At 43.2% G+C, this 25,395-nt stretch overlaps 1 protein-coding gene across 1 annotated transcript in view; it reads right to left on the bottom strand.

Moving 5' to 3' along the window:
* Window positions 1-24,622, bottom strand: part of LOC128701258 (uncharacterized) — a 51,553-nt gene extending 26,931 nt beyond the window's left edge. Inside the window, exons 1-2 of the mRNA XM_053794873.2 lie at window positions 24,134-24,622; window positions 6,802-6,874 (exon numbers count right to left, since the gene is read on the bottom strand). Of these exons, the coding sequence (XP_053650848.2) occupies window positions 6,802-6,856 (55 nt within the window). The 5' untranslated portion in view covers window positions 6,857-6,874; window positions 24,134-24,622. The remainder of the gene's footprint in view (window positions 1-6,801; window positions 6,875-24,133) is intronic.
* Between the last annotated feature and the right edge of the window lie 773 nt (window positions 24,623-25,395).

The following is a 25,395-nucleotide window of genomic DNA, read 5'->3' as shown; positions in this document are numbered from 1 at the left end:
AGCAGGAGGGTAGGTAGGGAGAGTTGGTGAGCAGGAGGGTAGGTAGGGAGAGTTGGTCAGCAGGAGGGTAGGTAGGGAGAGTTGGTCAGCAGGAGGGTAGGTAGGGAGAGTTGGTCAGCAGGAGGGTAGGTAGGGAGAGTTGGTCAGCAGGAGGGTAGGTAGGGAGAGTTGGTCAGCAGGAGGGTAGGTAGGGAGAGTTGGTCAGCAGGAGGGTAGGTAGGGAGAGTTGGTCAGCAGGAGGGTAGGTAGGGAGAGTTGGTCAGCAGGTGGGTAGGTAGGGAGAGTTGGTCAGCAGGTGGGTAGGTAGGGAGAGTTGGTCAGCAGGTGGGTAGGTAGGGAGAGTTGGTCAGCAGGAGGGTAGGTAGGGAGAGTTGGTCAGCAGGAGGGTAGGTAGGGAGAGTTGGTCAGCAGGAGGGTAGGTAGGGAGAGTTGGTGAGCAGGAGGGTAGGTAGGGAGAGTTGGTGAGCAGGAGGGTAGGTAGGGAGAGTTGATCAGCAGGAGGGTAGGTAGGGAGAGTTGATCAGCAGGAGGGTAGGTATGGAGAGTTGGTCAGCAGGTGGGTAGGTAGGGAGAGTTGATCAGCAGGTGGGTAGGTAGGGAGAGTTGATCAGCAGGAGGGTAGGTAGGGAGAGTTGGTCAGCAGGTGGGTAGGTAGGGAGAGTTGATCAGCAGGAGGGTAGGTAGGGAGAGTTGGTCAGCAGGAGGGTAGGTAGGGAGAGTTGGTCAGCAGGTGGGTAGGTAGGGAGAGTTGATCAGCAGGAGGGTAGGTAGGGAGAGTTGGTCAGCAGGTGGGTAGGTAGGTAGAGTTGATCAGCAGGTGGGTAGGTAGGGAGAGTTGATCAGCAGGAGGGTAGGTAGGGAGAGTTGGTCAGCAGGTGGGTAGGTAGGGAGAGTTGATCAGCAGGAGGGTAGGTAGGGAGAGTTGGTCAGCAGGAGGGTAGGTAGGGAGAGTTGGTCAGCAGGTGGGTAGGTAGGGAGAGTTGATCAGCAGGAGGGTAGGTAGGGAGAGTTGGTCAGCAGGAGGGTAGGTAGGGAGAGTTGGTCAGCAGGTGGGTAGGTAGGGAGAGTTGATCAGCAGGAGGGTAGGTAGGGAGAGTTGATCAGCAGGAGGGTAGGTAGGGAGAGTTGGTCAGCAGGAGGGTAGGTAGGGAGAGTTAGTCAGCAGGTGGGTAGGTAGGGAGAGTTGATCAGCAGGAGGGTAGGTAGGGAGAGTTGGTCAGCAGGTGGGTAGGTAGGGAGAGTTGGTCAGCAGGTGGGTAGGTAGGGAGAGTTGGTGAGCAGGTGGGTAGGTAGGGAGAGTTGGTCAGCAGGTGGGTAGGTAGGGAGAGTTGGTCAGCAGGAGGGTAGGTAGGGAGAGTTGGTCAGCAGGTGGGTAGGTAGGGAGAGTTGGTCAGCAGGTGGGTAGGTAGGGAGAGTTGATCAGCAGGAGGGTAGGTAGGGAGAGTTGGTCAGCAGGAGGGTAGGTAGGGAGAGTTGATCCGCAGGAGGGTAGGTAGGGAGAGTTGGTCAGCAGGTGGGTAGGTAGGGAGAGTTGATCAGCAGGAGGGTAGGTAGGGAGAGTTGGTCAGCAGGAGGGTAGGTAGGGAGAGTTGGTCAGCAGGTGGGTAGGTAGGGAGAGTTGATCAGCAGGAGGGTAGGTAGGGAGAGTTGGTCAGCAGGAGGGTAGGTAGGGAGAGTTGGTCAGCAGGTGGGTAGGTAGGGAGAGTTGATCAGCAGGAGGGTAGGTAGGGAGAGTTGGTCAGCAGGAGGGTAGGTAGGGAGAGTTGGTCAGCAGGAGGGTAGGTAGGGAGAGTTGGTCAGCAGGAGGGTAGGTAGGGAGAGTTGATCAGCAGGAGGGTAGGTAGGGAGAGTTGGTCAGCAGGTGGGTAGGTAGGGAGAGTTGGTGAGCAGGAGGGTAGGTAGGGAGAGTTGGTCAGCAGGTGGGTAGGTAGGGAGAGTTGATCAGCAGGAGGGTAGGTGGGGAGTGTGTGTCCAGAATGTTGGCAGGGGGCGGGGTTCGAGTCACGGTCATCCAGGTTCATCATTTATACAACAGTGATCAAATTAACTGAGGCGGAGGAGAGCTTCTTCTGTTGCTTTCATTTGTGTTTTCTTCAAATTATCTTCTTCCCCCTCTTACATAGTCTTTTTCTTTTTCTCGTTTTCACACACACAGACCAGTGAAGAGGCGGGACCAGGAGCTATGAATCGACCCCTGCAACCACAATTAGGTGAGTACAATCAGGTAAATACACACAAACACACATACGTGGTAATGGCTCAGAATCCTCCTCCTCCATTACCCCAATTCCATATTTTTCTAAAAGAATTAATTACAACAAGAGACAACGAGGCAAAACCATCAATTTTACAAAGTTAGACCGTAAATAATGTGTAAATTGAGGGTTTAAAGGGGAGGGGGATGAGCTGCCAGAATCTCCTTCCAACACTATTATTACTTTCACCGCTCATCGCTAAACCCGCAGGGGTCACACACCATCTGGAGGAGGGGGGGGATGGGAGTTAATAAGGCTTGATACAAGGATGGAAAGGGGAGATGTAATGCCCTGGATCAAGAGCATTTTATAAATATGAAGGGAGTAGCCGTGAAAGGCAACACTGCAGTGTTATTGTTTACATTGTTAGGTGGGATGTCGTCGCTTTTCTCAGAGTTATTGTTCAAAATTTTACTCTCAGTCTTAAATTGTTTCCACAGGTTATTTGTCTGATTGTTGAGTTATTATCTTTTATATCGTGAACTGTGTAAGATATAATTCTTGTCTTGTCCTAGAGAAACAGAAGGGTGGCCTTGTGGTTTGCTCGAGTAACAGACAACTATTGTGTCTAGTGATTGTCTGCTGGTTTTGTCTGCATGTTGTCTGGTGATTGTGTCTGGTGGTTGTGTTTGGTGATTGTGTCTGGTGGTTGTGTTTGGTGATTGTGTCTCTTGGTTGTGTTTGGTGACTGTCTAGTGGTTGTGTTTGGTGATTGTGTCTGGTGGTTGTGTTTGGTGATTGTCTGGTGGTTGTGTTTGGTGATTGTGTGTCACAAAAAAACACGATATCTAATAATGATAGAGATCTCCAGTGAATACTAGAAAGGACTTCCCTTCTAGCATCCAGCCTGTTGTAATGAAGTTGGTAGAATTACCGACAATATGTAAAGTAAAAGGACACAAGTGCAACTAATGTGACATTTTATTGTGGCAACGTTTCGCTCCTGGAGAGCGAAACGTTGCCACAATAAAATGTCACATTACCTGGAGTTTACCTGGAGAGAGTTTCGGGGGTCAACGCCCCTGCGGCCCGGTCTGTGACCAGGCCTCCTGGTGGATCAGCCCCTGATCAACCAGGCTGTTGCTGCTGGCTGCACGCAAACCAACGTACGAGCTACAGCCCGGCTGATCAGGAACTGACTTTAACTGCTTGTCCAGTGCCAGCTTGAAGACTGCCAGGGGTCTGTTGGTAATCCCCCTTATGTGTGCTGGGAGGCAGTTGAACAGTCTCGGGCCCCTGACACTTATTGTATGGTCTCTTAACGTGCTAGTGACACCCCTGCTTTTCATTGGGGGGATGGTGCATCGTCTGCCAAGTCTTTTGCTTTCGTAGTGAGTGATTTTCGTGTGCAAGTTCGGTACTAGTCCCTCTAGGATTTTCCAGGTGTATATAATCATGTATCTCTCCCTCCTGCGTTCCAGGGAATACAGGTTTAGAAACCTCAAGCGCTCCCAGTAATTGAGGTGTTTTATCTCCGTTATGCGCGCCGTGAAAGTTCTCTGTACATTTTCTAGGTCGGCAATTTCACCTGCCTTGAAAGGTGCTGTTAGAGTGCAGCAATATTCCAGCCTAGATAGAACAAGTGACCTGAAGAGTGTCATCATGGGCTTGGCCTCCCTAGTTTTGAAGGTTCTCATTATCCATCCATTATCCATTAGCTGCACTTGTGTCCTTTTACTTTACATCCAGCCTGTTACTGGGTTTTGTAACAAGTAGTCAGTATCCTGGTCCAATTATCCATTAGAATTTAGTAAGATTCAATAGTGCTTCAGGATTACAACTGGTACGCTACTAACTAAAGAAATTATAATTTAATAAGTTTATTAATAAAGATAAAGTTGTCTAGGTGGACAATATCAAAGTAATTCAAAGTAATCAATTTATCATAATATAGGATACAAGTTCCTACACGTCTCTGGTGTACAGTAGTATTGTGCTGAAGGCACATATCACCTCTTTATGGCATTAAGTACCGTCTGGTACATTGTTAGCATTTAAGAACATAATACTAATACGTATATACAAGTGAGTATGTATGTGTGTAAGTGCTCTAAGTAGTTCACTATGTCTCAAGACTCGACTAGACTTAGCCAATGACTGACTAAAAGTCCTCACATAAACTAATTTCCTGACCAACCTGGCAATCAGAACAGCTTGCTTGAACAGTAAAACGACTGATACGCCGAACAGCAATATAACAAGCAGCAGCAACACAGATTCAGGAACAAGGAGATAACATAACGACACTAAGTAGGGACCATCAGCAGATCCTCCACAAAAGTCACAAAACTCCCATACTAATGAATCTAAGTTCAGCATTAGAAAATCCCGGACTGTGACAGTGCACAGATACCAGTACAAATTAGGTCAGAAGCTACAGCTCAGGACCTGAGATCAGAGTGTCAGTGTGACACACAGCCTCAGTACCACGTCGAAAATCACTAAGTCTAGGCTATGCTCTGTGAACAGAGTTACACAGAACTAACAGCAAGAAAGTGACAGAGATGATCTGCCAACAAGGGCCAGCAAGGGAGAGCTGGAGAGGGACGTCTTGTTGAAATCGTCAACCAGAAAGAGAGCGAAATCAAGACAGTCTCTCACCCAGGTGAGATGTGATCACCCCACCCTGATCTCTTGACTCTCCGAGGACTGCTGCTGCCCAGCAACTACAGAGAAGCCGGCAGTGAAACAAGCGGAGCGGTAGTTAGACAAGGCCATCAGCTACTTAATACTCTCGAGCAATGAGCACTGAATAAGGTGTACATGTTACATCCTACCTAATAATATAACTAAGTCAAATAATATAAAGCAATATATTTACGATTTAGCTAATATCGCAAATATCAGCAATATAAAATTATATGAACAGGTAATATACATTATATACATTGTGACCCATTCAGGGGTCGCAATAATGTGTCTGGTGGTTGTGTTTGGTGATTGTGTCTGGTGGTTGTGTTTGGTGATTGTGTCTGGTGGTTGTGTTTGGTGACTGTGTCTGGTGGTTGTGTTTGGTGACTGTGTCTGGTGGTTGTGTTTGGTGACTGTGTCTGGTGGTTGTGTTTGGTGATTGTGTCTGGTGGTTGTGTTTGGTGATTGTGTCTGGTGGTTGTGTTTGGTGACTGTGTCTGGTGGTTGTGGAGTGTGCCGATAATGTTATATTCGACATCCGTCACACGGTCATTCGGCATATCCTCTAGACCAGTGAACTGGCAGTTCAAAGTGTAGCAGTTGTGGGGCCCCACTGCTGTGCTTATTGTCCAGTTCTATCCACCAATAATGTGAAAGCCGGCTACTTTAGCCAAGGTGATGTTATTCCTACCCGCCTGGCCGGGTGGCGGCAGACTTGTGCAAACACAGGTTGTGCTTCCTCATGGTTGGAGTTGCTTTTTGATTATTCCATTTCACTCTGACGTCTCTAATAATTAATAATATACATAGTGTATTTATTGATGAATACATAAAGACATCAACCAATGTTGTGTTTGTCTTGCCCTTGTTCTGTCCTCCTGAGTATTTTGTTTGCTGACTTAGTTACCACCATTTGCTACACACCTTTAGACTACCACCTGCATTCGTAATGGTTGTATACCTGGAGTATACCTGGTGAGGGTTTAGAGGGTCAACGCCCCCGCGGTCCGGTCTGTGACCAGGCCTCATGGTGGATCAGGGCCTGATCAACCAGGCTATTGCCGTTGGCCGCACACAACCCGACGTACGAACCACGGCCTGGCTGGCCAAGTACTGACTTTAGGTGCCTGTCCATTGCCTGCTTGAAGACAGCCAGGGGTCTATTGGTCAACCCCCTTATGTATGCTGGAAAGCAGGTGAACAGTCTTGGGCCCCTGACACTTAATGTGTCATCTCTTATCGTGCTAGTGGCACCCCTGCTTTTCACTGGGGGGATGTTGCATCGTCTGTCGAGGCTTTTGCTTTCATAGGGAGTGATTTTCGTGTGCAAGTTTGGTACTAGTCCCTCTAGGATTTTCCAAGTGTATATAATCATGTATCTCTCCCGCCTAAGTTCTAGGGAGTACAGGTTGAGGAACTTCAAGTGTTCCCAGTAATTGAAGTGTTTTATCGCAGTTATGTGCGCCGTGAAGGTTCTCTGTACATGTTCTAGGTCAGCAATTTCACCTGCCTTGAAAGTTGCTGTTAATGTGCAGCAATATTGTGCTTACCTGGACTTTACCTGGAGAGGGTTTCGGGGGTCAACGCCCCCTGATGAGTAAAAATAAAATAACCCTGGAAAAAGTGTGACATAAACTGAGCCAGCTGGATGATATATAGCCTGCAGTGGTAGAGCGTCACCTAGGTGCAGTGGTAGAGCGTCACCTAGGTGCAGTGGTAGAGCGTCACCTAGGTGTCAACAGTGATGTATCTTTGATGCGTCACTGAAGGTGTTGATGTAGCACTGACGAAGCAAGTGTTGATGTAGCACTGATGAGAGAAGTGTTGCAGCATTTCTAGAGTGCAGGTTAGATTAGAGGCTCGTCTACTGCTGGAACAAGTACATTTAAGTCAGTAAGAGTGCGTGGTGACTTACCTTGGACGAGTGCACAGGTGGAGAGTGCCAACACTAGACCCAGAACTGTGTGCATGACCGTCTCTGCTACAACCTGCTGGTTAAATTAATATTAACAAATATATATAACGAATACTCGTCGATAAGTAAAGATCCACATGCATTATATCTGCTGAAGAGGACCTCAGTTAGAGGTCGGAGGGTATAACCCAAAAAAATATTTTTTATTATAATAAGGGGATGCTAAATTATTTGTTATAGAATCTTGTGCTAGTGGGTCATCCATAGCATAAGATATAGTGGTTTGATCCACCGTTCATGTGCATGTCATTTACAGCACGAGGAGTGGTGAAGGCTTGATCCACTGTCCACTAATTGCCACACAGACATGGTGCTCTGGCAGACAGTCTTCCCGCTGAGAGACAGTGTCACTCAGTGTGAATGACGTATTCGGGTAATACATGTTCATCACCGTTTCATACCTCGTATTATAGGCTGATAGTGTATATACACTAAGATGCGTATATTTCTCATTGTATATACACAAAGAAGTGTATATCTTATTGCATATACACCGAAAAGTGTGTATCTCACTGCACGGTATATAAACGGAATTGTGGATATCTCAGTGTATATTGAAACTAGTGATTTATGTATCTCTCGGTGTTTAATGCAGGGAATGGCGTGTATCTCACTGTATCGTTGACGTTAGTGTCCAGGTGAAGTGCAGGTGTTGTGCCAGTGGCTAGACAAGTGCAGTGGTGTTCACGTTGTTCAGTGTTGTCTGTAGAACACGCCAGACACACACATGTCATCATTATGTATTCAAACTGGTCCTCAATATTGTCAAGTTTGTTGCGTTGTCTTAATAAATGTTGTATATAAACACATTGGTTTAGTGGCAACGTAGTTCTATTATACTTCCCAGGGATTCTTAACCTTCACAAGTGAAGATGGTCACATAGAACTTGTAGGTACGACATAAACCATCACACTGACTCTCGGGGAATACCTTCAGAATATGGTTTGCTAACCCAGAAAATATTACTATTGAAGGTCCGTGTGTAGCTTGCAGTATACCTGGAGAGGGTTTCAGGGGTCGACGCTTCCGCTGCCCGGTCCGTGACCAGACCTCATGATGAATCAGGACCTGATCAACCAGGTTGTTACTGTTGGTATTATTCCATCAAGAGTTACATGGCAACGCAGGAGGGCTCTTTTTTGTGAAATATGTATAATTGGGCTCAAAGTTACTTTTTCAGTGTAGTTGTAGCTGATTACCTTGGGTCACTATAGTAATATTATGTAAGTGTTCCCTGAGCTTGCTTGTGATGGCTCTCTAAGGTACTGGGATGGTACTGACAGACAGCGATCTTCCAGGCGTCACAGTACAAAATAGGAAAAATAGGTCATGACAGATATTAGTCTGAGGATAACCAGGAGAGTGAAGCTGCTGCACAGTTGACAGAGATCTCTCCCTGGCTCACTGCTACACCTCATCGTAGATACATTAACTTCTCATAACATGGTAACATGTGATGGTAGGGTATTCCACTCTATTTCAAGAATGAATCGCCAAACGATAGCATTCCAAGATTTTAAGAGATTTTATTCTTGTCATATTTCATTTGCTGACGATGATTCCAGCAACCAGTAAGACGTGATTCCAGTACACAATACTCACAGTTGACACTACTCACAGTACACACACAGTTGACACTACTCACAATACACAGTTGACACTACTCACAGTACACAGTTGACACTACTCACAGTACACACACAGTTAACACTACTCACAGTACATACACAGTTGACACTACTCACAGTACACACACAGTTGACACTCACAGTACACACACACAGTTGACACTACTCACAGTACACAGTTGACACTACTCACAGTACACACACAGTTGACACTACTCACAGTACACACACAGTTGACACTACTCACAGTACACACACAGTTGACACTACTCACAGTACACACACAGTTGACACTACTCACAGTACACACACAGTTGACACTACTCACAGTACACACACAGTTGACACTACTCACAGTACACACACAGTTGACACTACTCACAGTACACACACAGTTGACACTACTCACAGTACACACACACAGTTGACACTACTCACAGTACACAGTTGACACTACTCACAGTACACACACAGTTAACACTACTCACAGTACATACACAGTTGACACTACTCACAGTACACACACAGTTGACACTACTCACAGTACACACACAGTTGACACTACTCACAGTACACACACAGTTGACACTACTCACAGTACACACACAGTTGACACTACTCACAGTACACACACAGTTGACACTACTCACAGTACACACACAGTTGACACTAACAGTACACACAGTTGACACTACTCACAGTACACACACAGTTGACACTACTCACAGTACACACATAGTTGACACTACTCACAGTACACACACACAGTTGACACTACTCACAGTACACACACAGTTGACACTAACAGTACACACACACAGTACACACACAGTTGACACTACTCACAGTACACACACACAGTTGACACTACTCACAGTACACACACACAGTTGACACTACTCACAGTACACACACACAGTTGACACTACTCACAGTACACACACACAGTTGACACTACTCACAGTACACACACACAGTTGACACTACTCACAGTACACACACACAGTTGACACTACTCACAGTACACACACACAGTTGACACTACTCACAGTACACACACACAGTTGACACTACTCACAGTACACACACACAGTTGACACTACTCACAGTACACACACACAGTTGACACTACTCACAGTACACACACACAGTTGACACTACTCACAGTACACACACACAGTTGACACTACTCACAGTACACACACACAGTTGACACTACTCACAGTACACACACACAGTTGACACTACTCACAGTACACACACACAGTTGACACTACTCACAGTACACACACAGTTGACACTACTCACAGTACACACACACAGTTGACACTACTCACAGTACACACACACAGTTGACACTACTCACAGTACACACACAGTTGACACTACTCACAGTACACACACACAGTTGACACTACTCACAGTACACACACACAGTTGACACTACTCACAGTACACACACACAGTTGACACTACTCACAGTACACACACACAGTTGACACTACTCACAGTACACACACACAGTTGACACTACTCACAGTACACACACACAGTTGATACTACTCACAGTACACACACAGTTGACACTACTCACAGTACACACACAGTTGACACTACCCACAGTACACACAGTTGACACTACCCACAGTACACACACACAGTTGACACTACTCACAGTACACACACAGTTGACACTACTCACAGTACACACACAGTTGACACTACTCACAGTACACACACAGTTGACACTACCCACAGTACACACAGTTGACACTACCCACAGTACACACATAGTTGACACTACTCACAGTACACACACACACAGTTGACACTACCCACAGTACACACACAGTTGACACTACTCACAGTACACACAGTTGACACTACTCACAGTACACACACAGTTGACACTACTCACAGTACACACACAGTTGACACTACCCACAGTACACACATAGTTGACACTACTCACAGTACACACACACACAGTTGACACTACCCACAGTACACACACAGTTGACACTACTCACAGTACACACACAGTTGACACTACCCACAGTACACACATAGTTGACACTACTCACAGTACACACACACACAGTTGACACTACTCACAGTACACACACAGTTGACACTACCCTCAGTACACACACAGTTGACACTACCCACAGTACACACATAGTTGACACTACTCACAGTACACACACACACAGTTGACACTACCCACAGTTCACACACAGTTGACACTACTCACAGTACACACAGTTGACACTACTCACAGATCACACACTGACACTACCCACAGTACACTGACACTACCCACAGCACACTGACACTACCCACAGCACACTGACACTACCCACAGCACACTGACACTACCCACAGCACACTGACACTACCCACAGCACACACACAGTTGACACTACCCACAGTACACACACAGTTGACACTACTCACAGTACACACACAGTTGACACTACTCACAGTACACACACAGTTGACACTACCCACAGTACACACATAGTTGACACTACTCACAGTACACACACACACAGTTGACACTACTCACAGTACACACACACACAGTTGACACTACTCACAGTACACACAGTTGACACTACTCACAGTACACACACAGTTGACACTACTCACAGTACACACACAGTTGACACTACCCACAGTACACACACAGTTGACACTACTCACAGTACACACACACACAGTTGACACTACTCACAGTACACACAGTTGACACTACTCACAGTACACACACAGTTGACACTACTCACAGTACACACACAGTTGACACTACTCACAGTACACACACACAGTTGACACTACTCACAGTACACACACAGTTGACACTACTCACAGTACACACACAGTTGACACTACTCACAGTACACACACAGTTGACACTACCCACAGTACACACACAGTTGACACTACTCACAGTACACACACAGTTGACACTACTCACAGTACACACAATAAATCACAACAGAAAGAGCCACACCTACACAAACACTGTTATTGTCACACGGAGTATTGTATATATTTTTCAATATATATATTCAATATAAAGAAGGAAGGTTATAGCTTGACTCTGAGTATTTTATCAATATTGCTGCAGCTTTGATAAGTGATGTGTTGTGTCACCAGTGACACCCACAAAATTAATTGACCATCAAAATAGAAATTTTACATTTAATTAATCTTAGCATCACCAGCTGCTGTTGGAGGGAGAACAGCAACCACACCTCCACTCCCTGTCCTTCCATACCCTCTTTACCCTGCCATTCACCCTGCCCCGCCCCGCCCCGCCCCACAGATATCATTGTAGTGTTGACACCTGAGCATGACTGATGTGTAAATACAATTAATCATGACCTGGAATGACCTGAGAGATGACGCGGTGCTTACCCCTGTTTACAGCCCTGTTTATCCTTGAATATTACCGTGTGTTTGTGTGTGTGTGTGTGTGTGTGTGTGTGAGAGTGTGTGTGTGTGTGTGTGTATGTGTGTATGTGCGTGTGTGTATGTGCGTGTATGTATGTGTGTGTGTGTGTGTGTATGTGTGTGTGTGTGTGTGTGTATGTGTGTATGTATGTATGTGTGTGTGTGTGTGTGTGTATGTGTGTGTATGTGTGTGTGTGTGTACTCACCTATTTGTAGTTGCAGGGGTCGAGTCTTAGCTCCTGGCCCCGCCTCTTCACCGGTTGCTACTGGGTCCTCTCTCTCCCCGCTCCATGAGCTTTATCAAACCTCGTCTTAAAACTGTGTATGGTTCCTGCCTCCACTACGTCATTTTCTAGGCTATTCCACTGCCTGACAACTCTATGACTGAAGAAATACTTCCTAATATCTCTCTGACTCATTTGTGTCTTCAACTTCCAATTGTGGCCTCTTGTTTCTGTGTCCCCTCCCTGGAACATCCTGTCTTTGTCCACCTTGTATATTCCACGCAGAATTTTATATGTCGTTATCATGTCTCCCCTGACCCTCCTGTCTTCCAGTGTCGTCAGGCCGATTTCCCTTAATCTTTCTTCATAGGACATTCCCCTTAGCTCTGGAACTAACCTTGTCGCAAACCTTTGTACTTTCTCTAGTTTCTTGTCGTGCTTTATCAAGTGCAGGTTCCAAACAGGTGCTGCATACTCCAGTATGGGCCTGACATACACGGTGTACAGTGTCTTGAACGATTCCTTACTAAGGTATCGGAATGCTGTTCTCAGGTTTGCCAGGCGCCCATATGCTGCAGCAGTTATCTGATTGATGTGTGCTTCCGGAGACATGCTCGGTGTTATACTCACCCCAAGATCTTTCTCCTTGAGTGAGGTTTGCAGTCTTTGGCCACCTAGCCTATACTCTGTCTGTGGTCTTCTGTGCCCTTCCCCTATCTTCATGACTTTGCATTTGGCGGGATTAAATTCGAGAAGCCATTTGCGGGATCAGGTGTCCAGTCTGTCCAGGTCTCTTTGAAGTCCTGCCTGGTCCTCATCAGATTTAATTCTCCTCATTAACTTCACATCATCTGCAAACAGGGACACTTCTGGAGTTTACCTGGAGAGAGTCTAACCCTTCCATCATGTCGTTCACATATACCAAAAATAGCACTGGTCCTAGGACCGACCCCTGTGGGACCCCGCTCGTCACATCATTACGTACCATGACTCGTTGTTGCCTCCCTGTCAGGTATTCTCTGATCCATTGCAGTGCCCTTCCTGTTATATGCGCCTGATGTTCTAGCTTCTGCACTTATCTCTTGTTAGGAACTGTGTCAAAGGCCTTCTTGCAGTCCAAGAAGATGCAATCAACCCACCCGTCTCTCTCGTGCCTTACTTCTGTTATTTTATCATAAAACTCCAGAAGGTTTGTGACACAGGATTTGCCTTCCATGAATCCGTGCTGGTTGGCATTTATACTCTTGTTCAGTTCCAGGTGCTCCACCACTCTCCTCCTGATAATCTTCTCCATAACTTTGCATACTATACACGTCAATGACACAGGTCTATAGTTTAGTGCCTCTTTTCTGTCTCCTTTTTTAAAAATGGGAACTACATTTGCCGTCTTCCATACCTCAGGTAGTTGCCCAGTTTCCAGGGACGTGTTGAAGATTGTGGTAAGTGGCACGCACAACATATCTGCTCCCTCTCTAAGGATCCACGGGGAGATGTCCGGTCCCATTGCCTTTGAGGTATCGATGTCCCTTAGCAGTTTCTTCACCTCCTCCTCATCTGTATGTATGTCGTCCAACACTTGTTGGTGTATTCCTTGCTGGTGTCCCCATCTGGTCTGTCCCCCCAGAGTCCTTCCTGTCTCTACTGTAAATACTTCCTTAAATCTCGTGTTGAGCTCCTCACATACCTCTTGATCGTTTCTTGTGAGTTCTCCACCTTCTTTCCTCAGCCTTATCACCTGGTCCTTGACTGTTATCTTCCTCCTAATGTGGCTGTACAGCAGTTTCGGGTCAGATTTGACTTTCGATGCTATGTCGTTTTCATACTGTCGCTGGGCCTCCCTCCTTATCTGTGCATACTCGTTTCTGGCTCTTCTACTAATCTCCTTGTTTTCCTGGGTCCTATGCCTCCTGTACCTTTTCCATTCTCTGTTGCACTTAGTTTATGCCTCCCTACACCTTCGGGTAAACCAAGGACTCGTTTTGGTCTTCCTATTATTTCTGTTTCCCTTGGGAACAAACCTTTCCTCTGCCTCCTTGCACTTTGTTGCCACATATTCCATCATCTCGTTTACTGATTTTCCTACCATTTCTCTGTCCCACTGAACGTCCTGCAGGAAGTTTCTCATACCTGTGTAGTCCCCCCTTTTATAGTTTGGCCTGTCCCCTTCAGTTCCTGTTACCTTCTCCACTTGTAACTCTACTATATAATCAAAACTCAGAACCACGTGATCGCTAGCTCCAAGGGGCCTCTCGTAAGTGATGTCCTCAATGTCTGAACTGCTTAGGGTGAACACAAGATCCAGTCTTGCTGGCTCATCCTCCCCTCTCTCTCTGGTTGTGTCCCTGACATGTTGATGCATGAGGTTTTCAAGTACCACATCCATCATCTTGGCTCTGTGTGTGTGTGTGTGTGTGTGTGTGTGTGTGTGTGTGTGTGTTCCGTATGTTATAAATGTTCAATTTTTGTAGCTCTTTACAGCGCCTTGAGCACTTCTCACCGCCCTTGAAAACTTCCCTATACAACACTGGGGTCATACAACACTGGGGTCATACAACACTGGGGTCATACAACACTGGGGTCATACACTTTCTCTTAATTTATTCCTGCCACTTAACATCCTCTTTATTTCCGAATAAAGAATGTTGATATATTGCTTCATGTTCACTTTTAATAATTTATAGATGTGGCTGCTTCTTGTCCGTCTTGTAAGAACTAAGTTGTCTTCTTTGTTCCTGTGTGAGGTTATAAGTGGTTATAAGTGGTTATAAGTGGTTATAAGTGGTTATAAGTGGTTATAAGTGGTTATAAGTGGTTATCTTGTCTGTTAGTTTCCTGTTGTCACCCAGCCTCCATAACTTACTGTTGTAACAACTTTATTGTTGTAACAGGTATACTGTTGTTACAACTTTACTGTTGTTACATTACTGTTGTAACATGTATACTGTTGTTACATTACTGTTGCACCATATATACTGTTGTTATAACTTTACTGTTGTACCATGTATACTGTTGTTACATTACTGTTGTACCATATATACTGTTGTTACAACTTTACTGTTGTACCATGTATACTGTTACAACTTTACTGTTGTACCATGTATACTGTTGTTACAACTTTACTGTTGTACCATATATACTGTTACAACTTTACTGTTGTACCATGTATACTGTTGTTACAACTTTACTGTTGTACCATGTATACTGTTGTTACATTACTGTTGTACCATATATACTGTTGTTACAACTTTACTGTTGTACCATGTATACTGTTGTTACAACTTTACTGCTGTACCATGTATACTGTTGTTACAACTTTACTGTTGTACCATGTATACTGTTGTTACAACTTTACTGCTGTACCATGTATACTGTTGTTACAACTTTACTGTTGTACCATGTATACTGTTACAACTTTACTGTTGTAACAGGTATACTGTTGTTACAACTTTACTGTTGTAACAGGTATACTGTTGTTACAACTTTACTGTTGTAACAGGTATACTGTTGTTACAACTTTACTGTTGTAACAGGTATACTGTTGTTACAACTTTACTGTTGTAACAGGTATACTGTTACAACTTTACTGTTGTAACAGGTATACTGTTGTTACAACTTTACTGTTGTAACAGGTATACTGTTGTTACAACTTTACTGTTGTACCATGTATACTGTTGTTACAACTTTACTGTTGTAACAGGTATACTGTTGTTACAACTTTACTGTTGTAACAGGTATACTGTTGTTACAACTTTACTGTTGTACCATGTATACTGTTGTTACAACTTTACTGTTGTACCATGTATACTGTTGTTACAACTTTACTGTTGTAACAGGTATACTGTTGTTACAACTTTACTGTTGTACCATGTATACTGTTGTTACAACTTTACTGTTGTAACAGGTATACTGTTACAACTTTACTGTTGTTACAACTTTACTGTTGTAACAGGTATACTGTTGTTACATTACTGTTACAACTTTACTGTTGTAACAGGTATACTGTTGTTACAACATTACTGCTGTTACAACTTTACTGTTGTAACAGGTATACTGTTGTTACAACTTTACTGTTGTAACAGGTATACTGTTGTTACAACTTTACTGTTGTACCATGTATACTGTTGTAACAAGTTTAGTGTTAAAGTTTAGTGTGACACTTTTAACAATGTTTATCAAGACTTATAATGCTGCACTGAAAGATCTTCTCTGATTTGCACATCTTCCAAGTTTTCCTTCCATTATCTTCAAGACTTTTAATTTTCTCCAGCAATTCTTCTTCATGATTTATCTGCGTAAATGTTTCTCTGCCTTGTTTTCTTAATCCTTCTTAGGCAGACCCCCCCTCTCTCTCTATCTCTCTCTCTCTCTCTCTCTCTCTCTCTCCCACTATTCGTCTTGACACCAGTGTTTGATTGACACTATCAATACGACCTCTCAACGCCCGACATGAATAAAACATGTTAAAGGTGACACCTGCTGCATTGTTGCCAGGTATACAACAAAGGCCTTACAGTGGTGCCAAGCCCTCCAGTACACACACACACACACACCTGCTCTTTGAAAAGCGAATACCCATGGCTCAAAGCTAGTGTCTTCGGCTCACAACTGATGAACCCGTGTTCGATCCAGGGGTGGGTAAATATTCTACACTCACTTTTCCTTAACCTCATCAGCAGATTACTTTAGTGGAACTAATCTGCCTGGACTTCCTACTGACTTCTCTAACATTGTAAGCTCCTGATCATGTGTTGATTGCAATACGAAAGACCTAGAGCTATCATTCAACTCCCCCCGTAGTTGTTTTGCATCTTATATCGCTTGGTCACGATTATTGTATATATATATATATATATATATATATATATATATATATATATATATATATTATGCAATTAAGGTTGATAACATTGCTGGCTACTGACTAGTTTATACATTTTTATAAATGCATCGTTAATTTCTATAGGTGTATTTGCATGAAGTGGCCACAGAGGCCACGAGCCGGGGTCAGCAGTGGTGCCTCCAATGGTCACCAGTGGTGCTTCCAGTGGTACCAATAGTGGTAAACCAGTGGTGCCATTAGTGGATCACCAGTAGTACCAATAGTGGTCTACCAGTGGTGCCACTAGTGGATCACCAGTGGTGCCTCCAGGGGTGCTACCAGTGGACCACCAATAGTACCACCAGTGGACCACCAATAGTACCACCAGTGGACCACCAATAGTACTACCAGTGGACCACTAATAGTACCACCAGTGGACCACCAATAGTACCACCAGTGGACCACCAATAGTACCACCAGTGGACCACCAATAGTACTACCAGTGGACCACTAATAGTATCACCAGTGGACCACCACTAGTGCCATCAATGGTACCATCAATATTGCCACCAGTGGATCACCAATAGTGCTATCAGTGGTGCCACCAATAGTGCCACCAGTGGGTCACCAATAGTACCACCAGTGGACCAACAGTGCCACCAGTGGACCACCAACAGTGCACCACCAACAGTGCCACCAGTGGACCAACAGTGCCACCAGTGGACCAACAGTGCCACCAGTGAACCACCAACAGTACCACCAGTGGACCACCAACAGTTCCACCAGTGGACCACCAACAGTTCCACCAGTGGACCAACAGTACCACCAGTGGACCACCAACAGTACCACCAGTGGACCACCAACAGTACCACCAGTGGACCACCAATAGTGTCACCAATAGACTAACAGTACCGCCAGTGGACCACCAACAGTACCACCAGTGGACCACCAACAGTACCACCAGTGGACCACCAACAGTACCACCAGTGGACCAACAGTACCACCAGTGGACCACTAACAGTACCACCAGTGGACCACCAATAGTGTCACCAGTGGACCAACAGTACCACCAGTGGACCACTAACAGTACCACCAGTGGACCACCAACAGTACCACCAGTGGACCAACAGTACCACCAGTGGACCACCAACAGTACCACCAGTGGACCACCAACAGTTCCACCAGTGGACCACCAACAGTACCACCGTGGACCACCAATGGTGCCACCAGTGGACCACCAACAGTACCACCAGTGGACCACCAACAGTACCACCAGTAGTGCCACCAATAGTACCACCAGTGGACCACAATAATGCCACCAGTGGTGCCACCAGTGGACCACCAACAGTACCACCAGTGGACCACCAGTGGTGCCACCAATGGACCACCAGTGGTGCCACCAACACAAACATTTACATATATCAACATGTGTATGTTCAGTAATGGGAATTTCATATTTCACTGACATTAGTTTTGTCCCACAGCTGTTTGTGTAACATTATTTTTATTACGGGAAAGCGCTAAACCCGTAAGGGTCGTATAGAGCCTGGAGGAAGTCAGGTTTGATCCATGTCCTTATTCCCTTAAGGCACCATAACTTGAAGGTGAGTGAGAGAGAGAGAGAGAGAGAGAGAGAGAGAGAGAGAGAGAGAGAGAGAGAGTGCTTAGATAGCATCTGCAAACCTTACAGCCTTAGAGGGGATCTATATAGCTATCTTAAATATTTAAGATAACTAGAGTAAGTACTTAAGATAGTGCCCGGATACTCAACTAAGAAATGGTATTTAGTGAATAGATAATTAAGATATTGAAGTACCTAAGATTAATATCTAGATATTTTTCTAAGATAGCATCAAGATACCCAAGATGACTATAATCAAGATACATATCTTAGATATCAAGAAACTTATCCAAGATAGTTAATATCCAGATACTTATGATAGTTAACATCAAGATACTTAAGATAGTTAACATCAACATACTTATGATAGTTAACATCAAGATACTTATCTAAGATAGTTACCATCAAGATACTTATGATAGTTAACATCAAGATACTTATCTAAGATAGTTAACATCAAGATACCTAAAATAGTTAACGTCAAGACACCTAAGATAGCATCAAGATGCTTAAGATAACGTCAAGATACCCAAGATAGTTAACATCAAGATATCTAAAATAGTTAACATCAAGATACCCAAGATAGCATCAAGATGCTTGCCTAAAATATTTAACGTCAAGGTACTTACCTAAGGTATTTATCAAGGTACTTACCTAAGATAGTTATCAAGGTACTTACCTAAGATAGTTATCAAGGCACTTACCTAAGATATTTATCAAGGTACTTACCTAAGATAGTTATCAAGGTACTTACCTAAGATAGTTATCAAGGCACTTACCTAAGATATTTATCAAGGTACTTACCTAAGATATTTATCAAGGTACTTACCTAAGATATTTATCAAGGTACTTACCTAAGATAGTTATCAAGGTACTTACCAAAGATAGTTATCAAGTTACTTACCTAAGATATTTATCAAGGTACTTACGTAAGATAATTATCAAGGTACTTACCTAAGATATTTATCAAGGCACTTACCTAAGATAGTTATCAAGGTACTTACCTAAGATAGTTATCAAGGTACCTAAGATATTTATCAAGGTACTTACCTAAGATAGTTATCAAGGTACTTACCTAAGATATTTATCAAGGTACTTACCTAAGATATTTATCAAGGTACTTACCTAAGATAGTTATCAAGGTACTTACCTAAGATATTTATCAAGGTACTTACCTAAGATATTTATCAAGGTACTTACCTAAGATAGTTATCAAGGTACTTACCTAAGATATTTATCAAGGTACTTACCTAAGATATTTATCAAGGCACTTACCTAAGATAGTTATCAAGGTACTTACCTAAGATAGCTATCAAGGTACTTACCTAAGATATTTATCAAGGTAATTACCTAAGATATTTATCAAGGTAATTACCTAAGATAGTTATCAAGGTACTTACCTAAGATATTTATCAAGTTACTTACCTAAGATATTTATCAAGGTACTTACCTAAGATAGTTATCAAGGTACTTACCTAAGATAGTTATCAAGGTACTTACCTAAGATATTTATCAAGGTACTTACCTAAGATATTTATCAAGGTACTTACCTAAGATAGTTATCAAGGTACTTACCTGGAGTTTACCTGGAGAGAGTTCCGGGGGTCAACGCCCCCGCGGCCCGGTCTGAGACCAGGCCTCCTGGTGGATCAGAGCCTGATCAACCAGGCTGTTGCTGCTGGCTGCACGCAAACCAACATACGAGCCACAGCCCGGCTGATCCGGAACTGACTTTAGGTGCTTGTCCAGTGCCAGCTTGAAGACTGCCAGGGGTCTGTTGGTAATCCCCCTTATGTGTGCTGGGAGGCAGTTGAACAGTCTCGGGCCCCTGACACTTATTGTATGGTCTCTTAACGTGCTAGTGACACCCCTGCTTTTCATTGGGGGGATGGTGCATCGTCTGCCAAGTCTTTTGCTTTCGTAGTGGGTGATTTTCGTGTGCAAGTTCGGTACTAGTCCCTCTAGGATTTTCCAGGTGTATATAATCATGTATCTCTCCCTCCTGCGTTCCAGGGAATACAGGTTTAGGAACCTCAAGCGCTCCCAATAATTGAGGTGTTTTATCTCCGTTATCCGCGCCGTGAAAGTTCTCTGTACATTTTCTAGGTCGGCAATTTCACCTGCCTTGAAAGGTGCTGTTAGTGTGCAGCAATATTCCAGCCTAGATAGAACAAGTGACCTGAAGAGTGTCATCATGGGCTTGGCCTCCCTAGTTTTGAAGGTTCTCATTATCCATCCTGTCATTTTTCTAGCAGATGCGATTGATACAATGTTATAAGAACATAAGAACATAAGAACGAAGGAACACTGCAGAAGGCCTACTGGCCCATGCGAGGCAGGTCCAAGTCCCTACCGGCCTAAGCCAATGCACCCAACCTAGTCAGGTCAGGTCACATTGACTTAAGGGAGGAACACGGCAACCGACCTGTTAGCACAAGCTATCAGGTCTAACTCACACCCACCCACATCTACTCATGTATTTATCCAACCTATTTTTAAAGCTACACAACGTTCTGGCCTCTATAACGGTACTTGGGAGTTTGTTCCACTCATCCACAACTCTATTACCAAACCAGTACTTTCCTATATCCCTCCTGAATCTGAATTTTTCCAACTTAAAACCATTGCTGCGAGTCCTGTCTAGGCTAGATATTTTCAGCACACTATTTACATCCCCTTTATTTATTCCTGTCTTCCACTTATAAACCTCAATCATATCCCCCCTAATTCTACGTCTTTCTAGAGAGTGCAGTTTCAGGGCCCTTAGTCTATCCTCATAGGGAAGGTTTCTGATACATGGGATCATCTTTGTCATCCTCCTTTGTACATTTTCCAGAGAATTTATATCCATTCTGTAATACGGTGACCAAAACTGTGCAGCATAATCTAAATGAGGCCTAACCAAGGATGTATAGAGTTGAAGAACAACCTGAGGACTCCTATTATTTATGCTTCTTGATATGAAGCCAAGGATTCTATTAGCTTTATTGCGAACACTTATGCACTGTTGTCTTGGTTTCAGATTACTGCTAACCAGAACTCCTAAATCTTTTTCGCAATCCGTAATATTAAGATCTACATTATTTAGTTTATATGTGGCATGGTTATTGTCCTGTCCAACATTTAGAACTTTGCATTTGTCTATATTAAACTGCATCTGCCACTTCTCCGACCACTGCATCAGTCTATTCAAATCTTCCTGGAGTGCTCGAATGTCCTCGTCAGAATGAATTCGACGGCCTATTTTGGTGTCATCGGCAAACTTGCCGATGTCGCTCTTTATGCCCTCATCTATGTCGTTTATGTAGATTGTGAACAGCAGGGGGCCCAACACTGACCCCTGTGGAACACCGCTCGTGACGCTTCCCCACTCTGATTTCTCCCCATTTATGCAAACTCTCTGCTGCCTATTTGTCAACCATGCCTCTATCCAGGAAAAAATTTCTCCTCCTATTCCATGTGCTTTAATTTTCCTCAATAGTCTCTGATGTGGGACCCTGTCAAAAGCCTTACTGAAGTCCATATACACAATATCATATTCATTACCATGATCTACCTCCTCAAATACCTTAGTGAAAAAAGTTAATAAATTCGTAAGGCAGGAACGCCCCTTTGTAAAACCATGCTGAGATTCGTTGATTAATTTATGCTTTTCAAGGTGGCTACGAACTGCCTCGGCAATTATTGATTCCATAAATTTTCCCACTATGGAGGTTAGGCTTATTGGTCTATAGTTCGAAGCTAAGGACCTGTCACCTGTTTTGAAAATAGGTATCACATTTGCCATTTTCCACTTATCTGGCACCATGCCAGTTTGTAGTGATATGTTGAAAAGATTAGCCAAAGGTGTGCTAAGCTCCTCTTTACATTCCTTTAGAACCCTTGCATACAGTTCATCAGGGCCTGGGGATTTGTTAGGTTTTAATTTATCTATTTGCCTAAGGACCATGTCACTTGTGACCCTAATCGTGCACAGTTTATTATCGTCCTGTTCTACATAATTTATCATTACTGGAATATCGCTGGTATCCTCCTGTGTAAAAACTGAGAGGAAGTATGTGTTAAAAATTCTACACATTTCCTTATCACTGTCAGTGAGCTGACCCGAGGAACTTTTGAGTGGGCCTATCTTGTCCCTGATCTTACTTCTGTATACCTGAAAGAATCCTTTTGGGTTAGTCTTCGATTCTCTTGCAACTTTAACCTCATAATCTCTTTTTGCTTTTCTAATTCCCTTTTTTATTTCTCTCTTTAACTGAATATATCGATTTCTTAATTGCCCCTCTCCTCTTTTGATTTGCCTATATATGCCTCTCTTTTGACCAATCAGATATTTTAATCTATTGTTCATCCATTTAGGATCATTTTTGTTTGATCTGATTTCCCTATTTGGAACATAATTTGACTGAGCAGCTAGAACTATGCCCTGGAAAGCATCATATCGGCAACCATCACCACCTACCTGACCCCTAGTCAGGTCATTCCAGTTCAGCCCACCTAAGTAATTTTTCAGTCCTATGAAATCAGCCAAGCGAAAGTCAGGGACGGAGACTTGATTGCCATTATTAGGGGAATTCCATGATATGTTAAAACTGAGTGATTTGTGATCACTCTCCCCAAGCTCATCATTAACCTCAAGATTATTAATTAGTGTTTCCCTACTGGCAAGAACCAAGTCAAGGAGGTTATTTCCCCTAGTTGGCTCTGTCACAAACTGTTATGGTCCTTGAAGGTGAGATCCTCCGACATGATCACTCCCAGGTCTTTGACGTTGGTGTTTCGCTCTATTTTGTGGCCAGAATTTGTTTTGTACTCTGATGAAGATTTAATTTCCTCATGTTTACCTAAGATATTTATCAAGGTACTTACCTAAGATAGTTATCAAGGTACTTACCTAAGATAGTTATCAAGGTACTTATCTAAGAGAGTTATCAGGTACTTACCTAAGATAGTTAGCATCAAGGTTCTTACCTAAGATAGTTAATATCAAGGTACTTACCTAAGATAGCATCAAGGTTCCTAAGATAGCATAGATACCTAAGAAAGCATCGAGATATCTAAGGTAGCATCAAGATACTAAGACAGCATCAAGATACTTACCTAAGCATGAAGATAATTACCTAAGATAGCATCAAGATACCTAAGATAACATCAAGATACTAAGATAGCATCAAGATACTTGCCTAAGACAGCATCAAGATACCTAAGATAGCATCAAGATACTAAGCATCAAGATACCTAAGATAGCATCAAGATACCTAAGATAGCATCAAGATACTAAGATAGCATCAATATACTTACCTAAGATAGCATCAAGATACCTAAGATAGCATCAAGATACTAAGCATCAAGATACCTAAGATAGCATCAAGATACCTAAGATAGCATCAAGATACTAAGATAGTATCAAGATACTAAGATAGCATCAATATACTTACCTAAGATAGCATCAAGATACCTAAGATAGCATCAAGATACTAAGATAGCATCAAGATACTAAGTTAGCATCAATATACTTACCTAAGATAGCATCAAGATACTAAGATAGCATCAAGATAACTTCACTGGTCACGAGGGTCAATAAATCACTTTAATAATAATAATATTTTCAACTCAACAATTGGAAGCCAAAAAATGCGAGTTTTGACAAAAAAACCAGTACTAGCCTAAACATTTATCTCCAAGTCTTCTAAAAAAAACCCAGCAGCCTTTTGTTTTTTAATATAACAAAAGATGGTTTTAAGTCCATGAGTTAAGAATATCTTCAGAAAGAAAAAAAAAATGAGAGCGGGAGCGGCACACCTTCCCCGTCCGGCAGTCACAGGGACACTGAGCCAGGCTGTTCCTATGTGCTGTACTTATGTCCTTAGTCCACCCACCTGATGGTTCCTCAGGGACTCTTGATCCCAGGAAGTGGAGCGAGATGTGACCTTTCTGGGGCAGACCTGATAACTTAGCCTCCATGTATAATAAACAAATTTAGCTTTTCCTCAATAACAATAATAGTAATAACAGCAGTAATAATAACAGTAATAATAGCAATAATAATAGCACTGGTAATAATGATACTAATAATAATAATTTAGAGTTGTAACTTAAGATTGTTATAGAGTCTGCAGATATACTTTGATGAATATACACTGTGAGGTGTATATCTCAGTGTATATACACTGGGAGGTGTATATCTCAGTGTATATACACTGGGAGGTGTATATCTCAGTGTATATACAGTGTGAGGTCTATATCTCAGTGTATATACACTGTGAGGTGTATATCTCAGTGTATATACACTGTGAGGTGTATATCTCAGTGTATATACACTGTGAGGTGTATATCTCAGTGTATATACACTGGGAGGTGTATATCTCAGTGTATATACACTGTGAGGTGTATATCTCAGTGTATATACACTGTGAGGTGTATATCTCAGTGTATATACACTGGGAGGTGTATATCTCAGTGTATATACACTGTGAGGTGTATATCTCAGTGTATATACACTGGGAGGTGTATATCTCAGTGTATATACACTGTGAGGTGTATATCTCAGTGTATATACACTGTGAGGTGTATATCTCAGTGTATATACACTGTGAGGTGTATATCTCAGTGTATATACAGTGTGAGGTGTATATCTCAGTGTATATACAGTGTGAGGTGTATATCTCAGTGTATATACACTGTGAGGTGTATATCTCAGTGTATATACAGTGTGAGGTGTATATCTCAGTGTATATACAGTGTGAGGTGTATATCTCAGTGTATATAGTGTGAGGTGTATA

Source organism: Cherax quadricarinatus, chromosome 72, assembly GCF_038502225.1.
Source record: "Cherax quadricarinatus isolate ZL_2023a chromosome 72, ASM3850222v1, whole genome shotgun sequence".
Classification (NCBI taxonomy): Eukaryota; Metazoa; Arthropoda; class Malacostraca; order Decapoda; family Parastacidae; genus Cherax; species Cherax quadricarinatus.
Note: the sequence above shows the minus strand (reverse complement) of the source record. Positions and strands in the feature narration are given on the sequence as shown.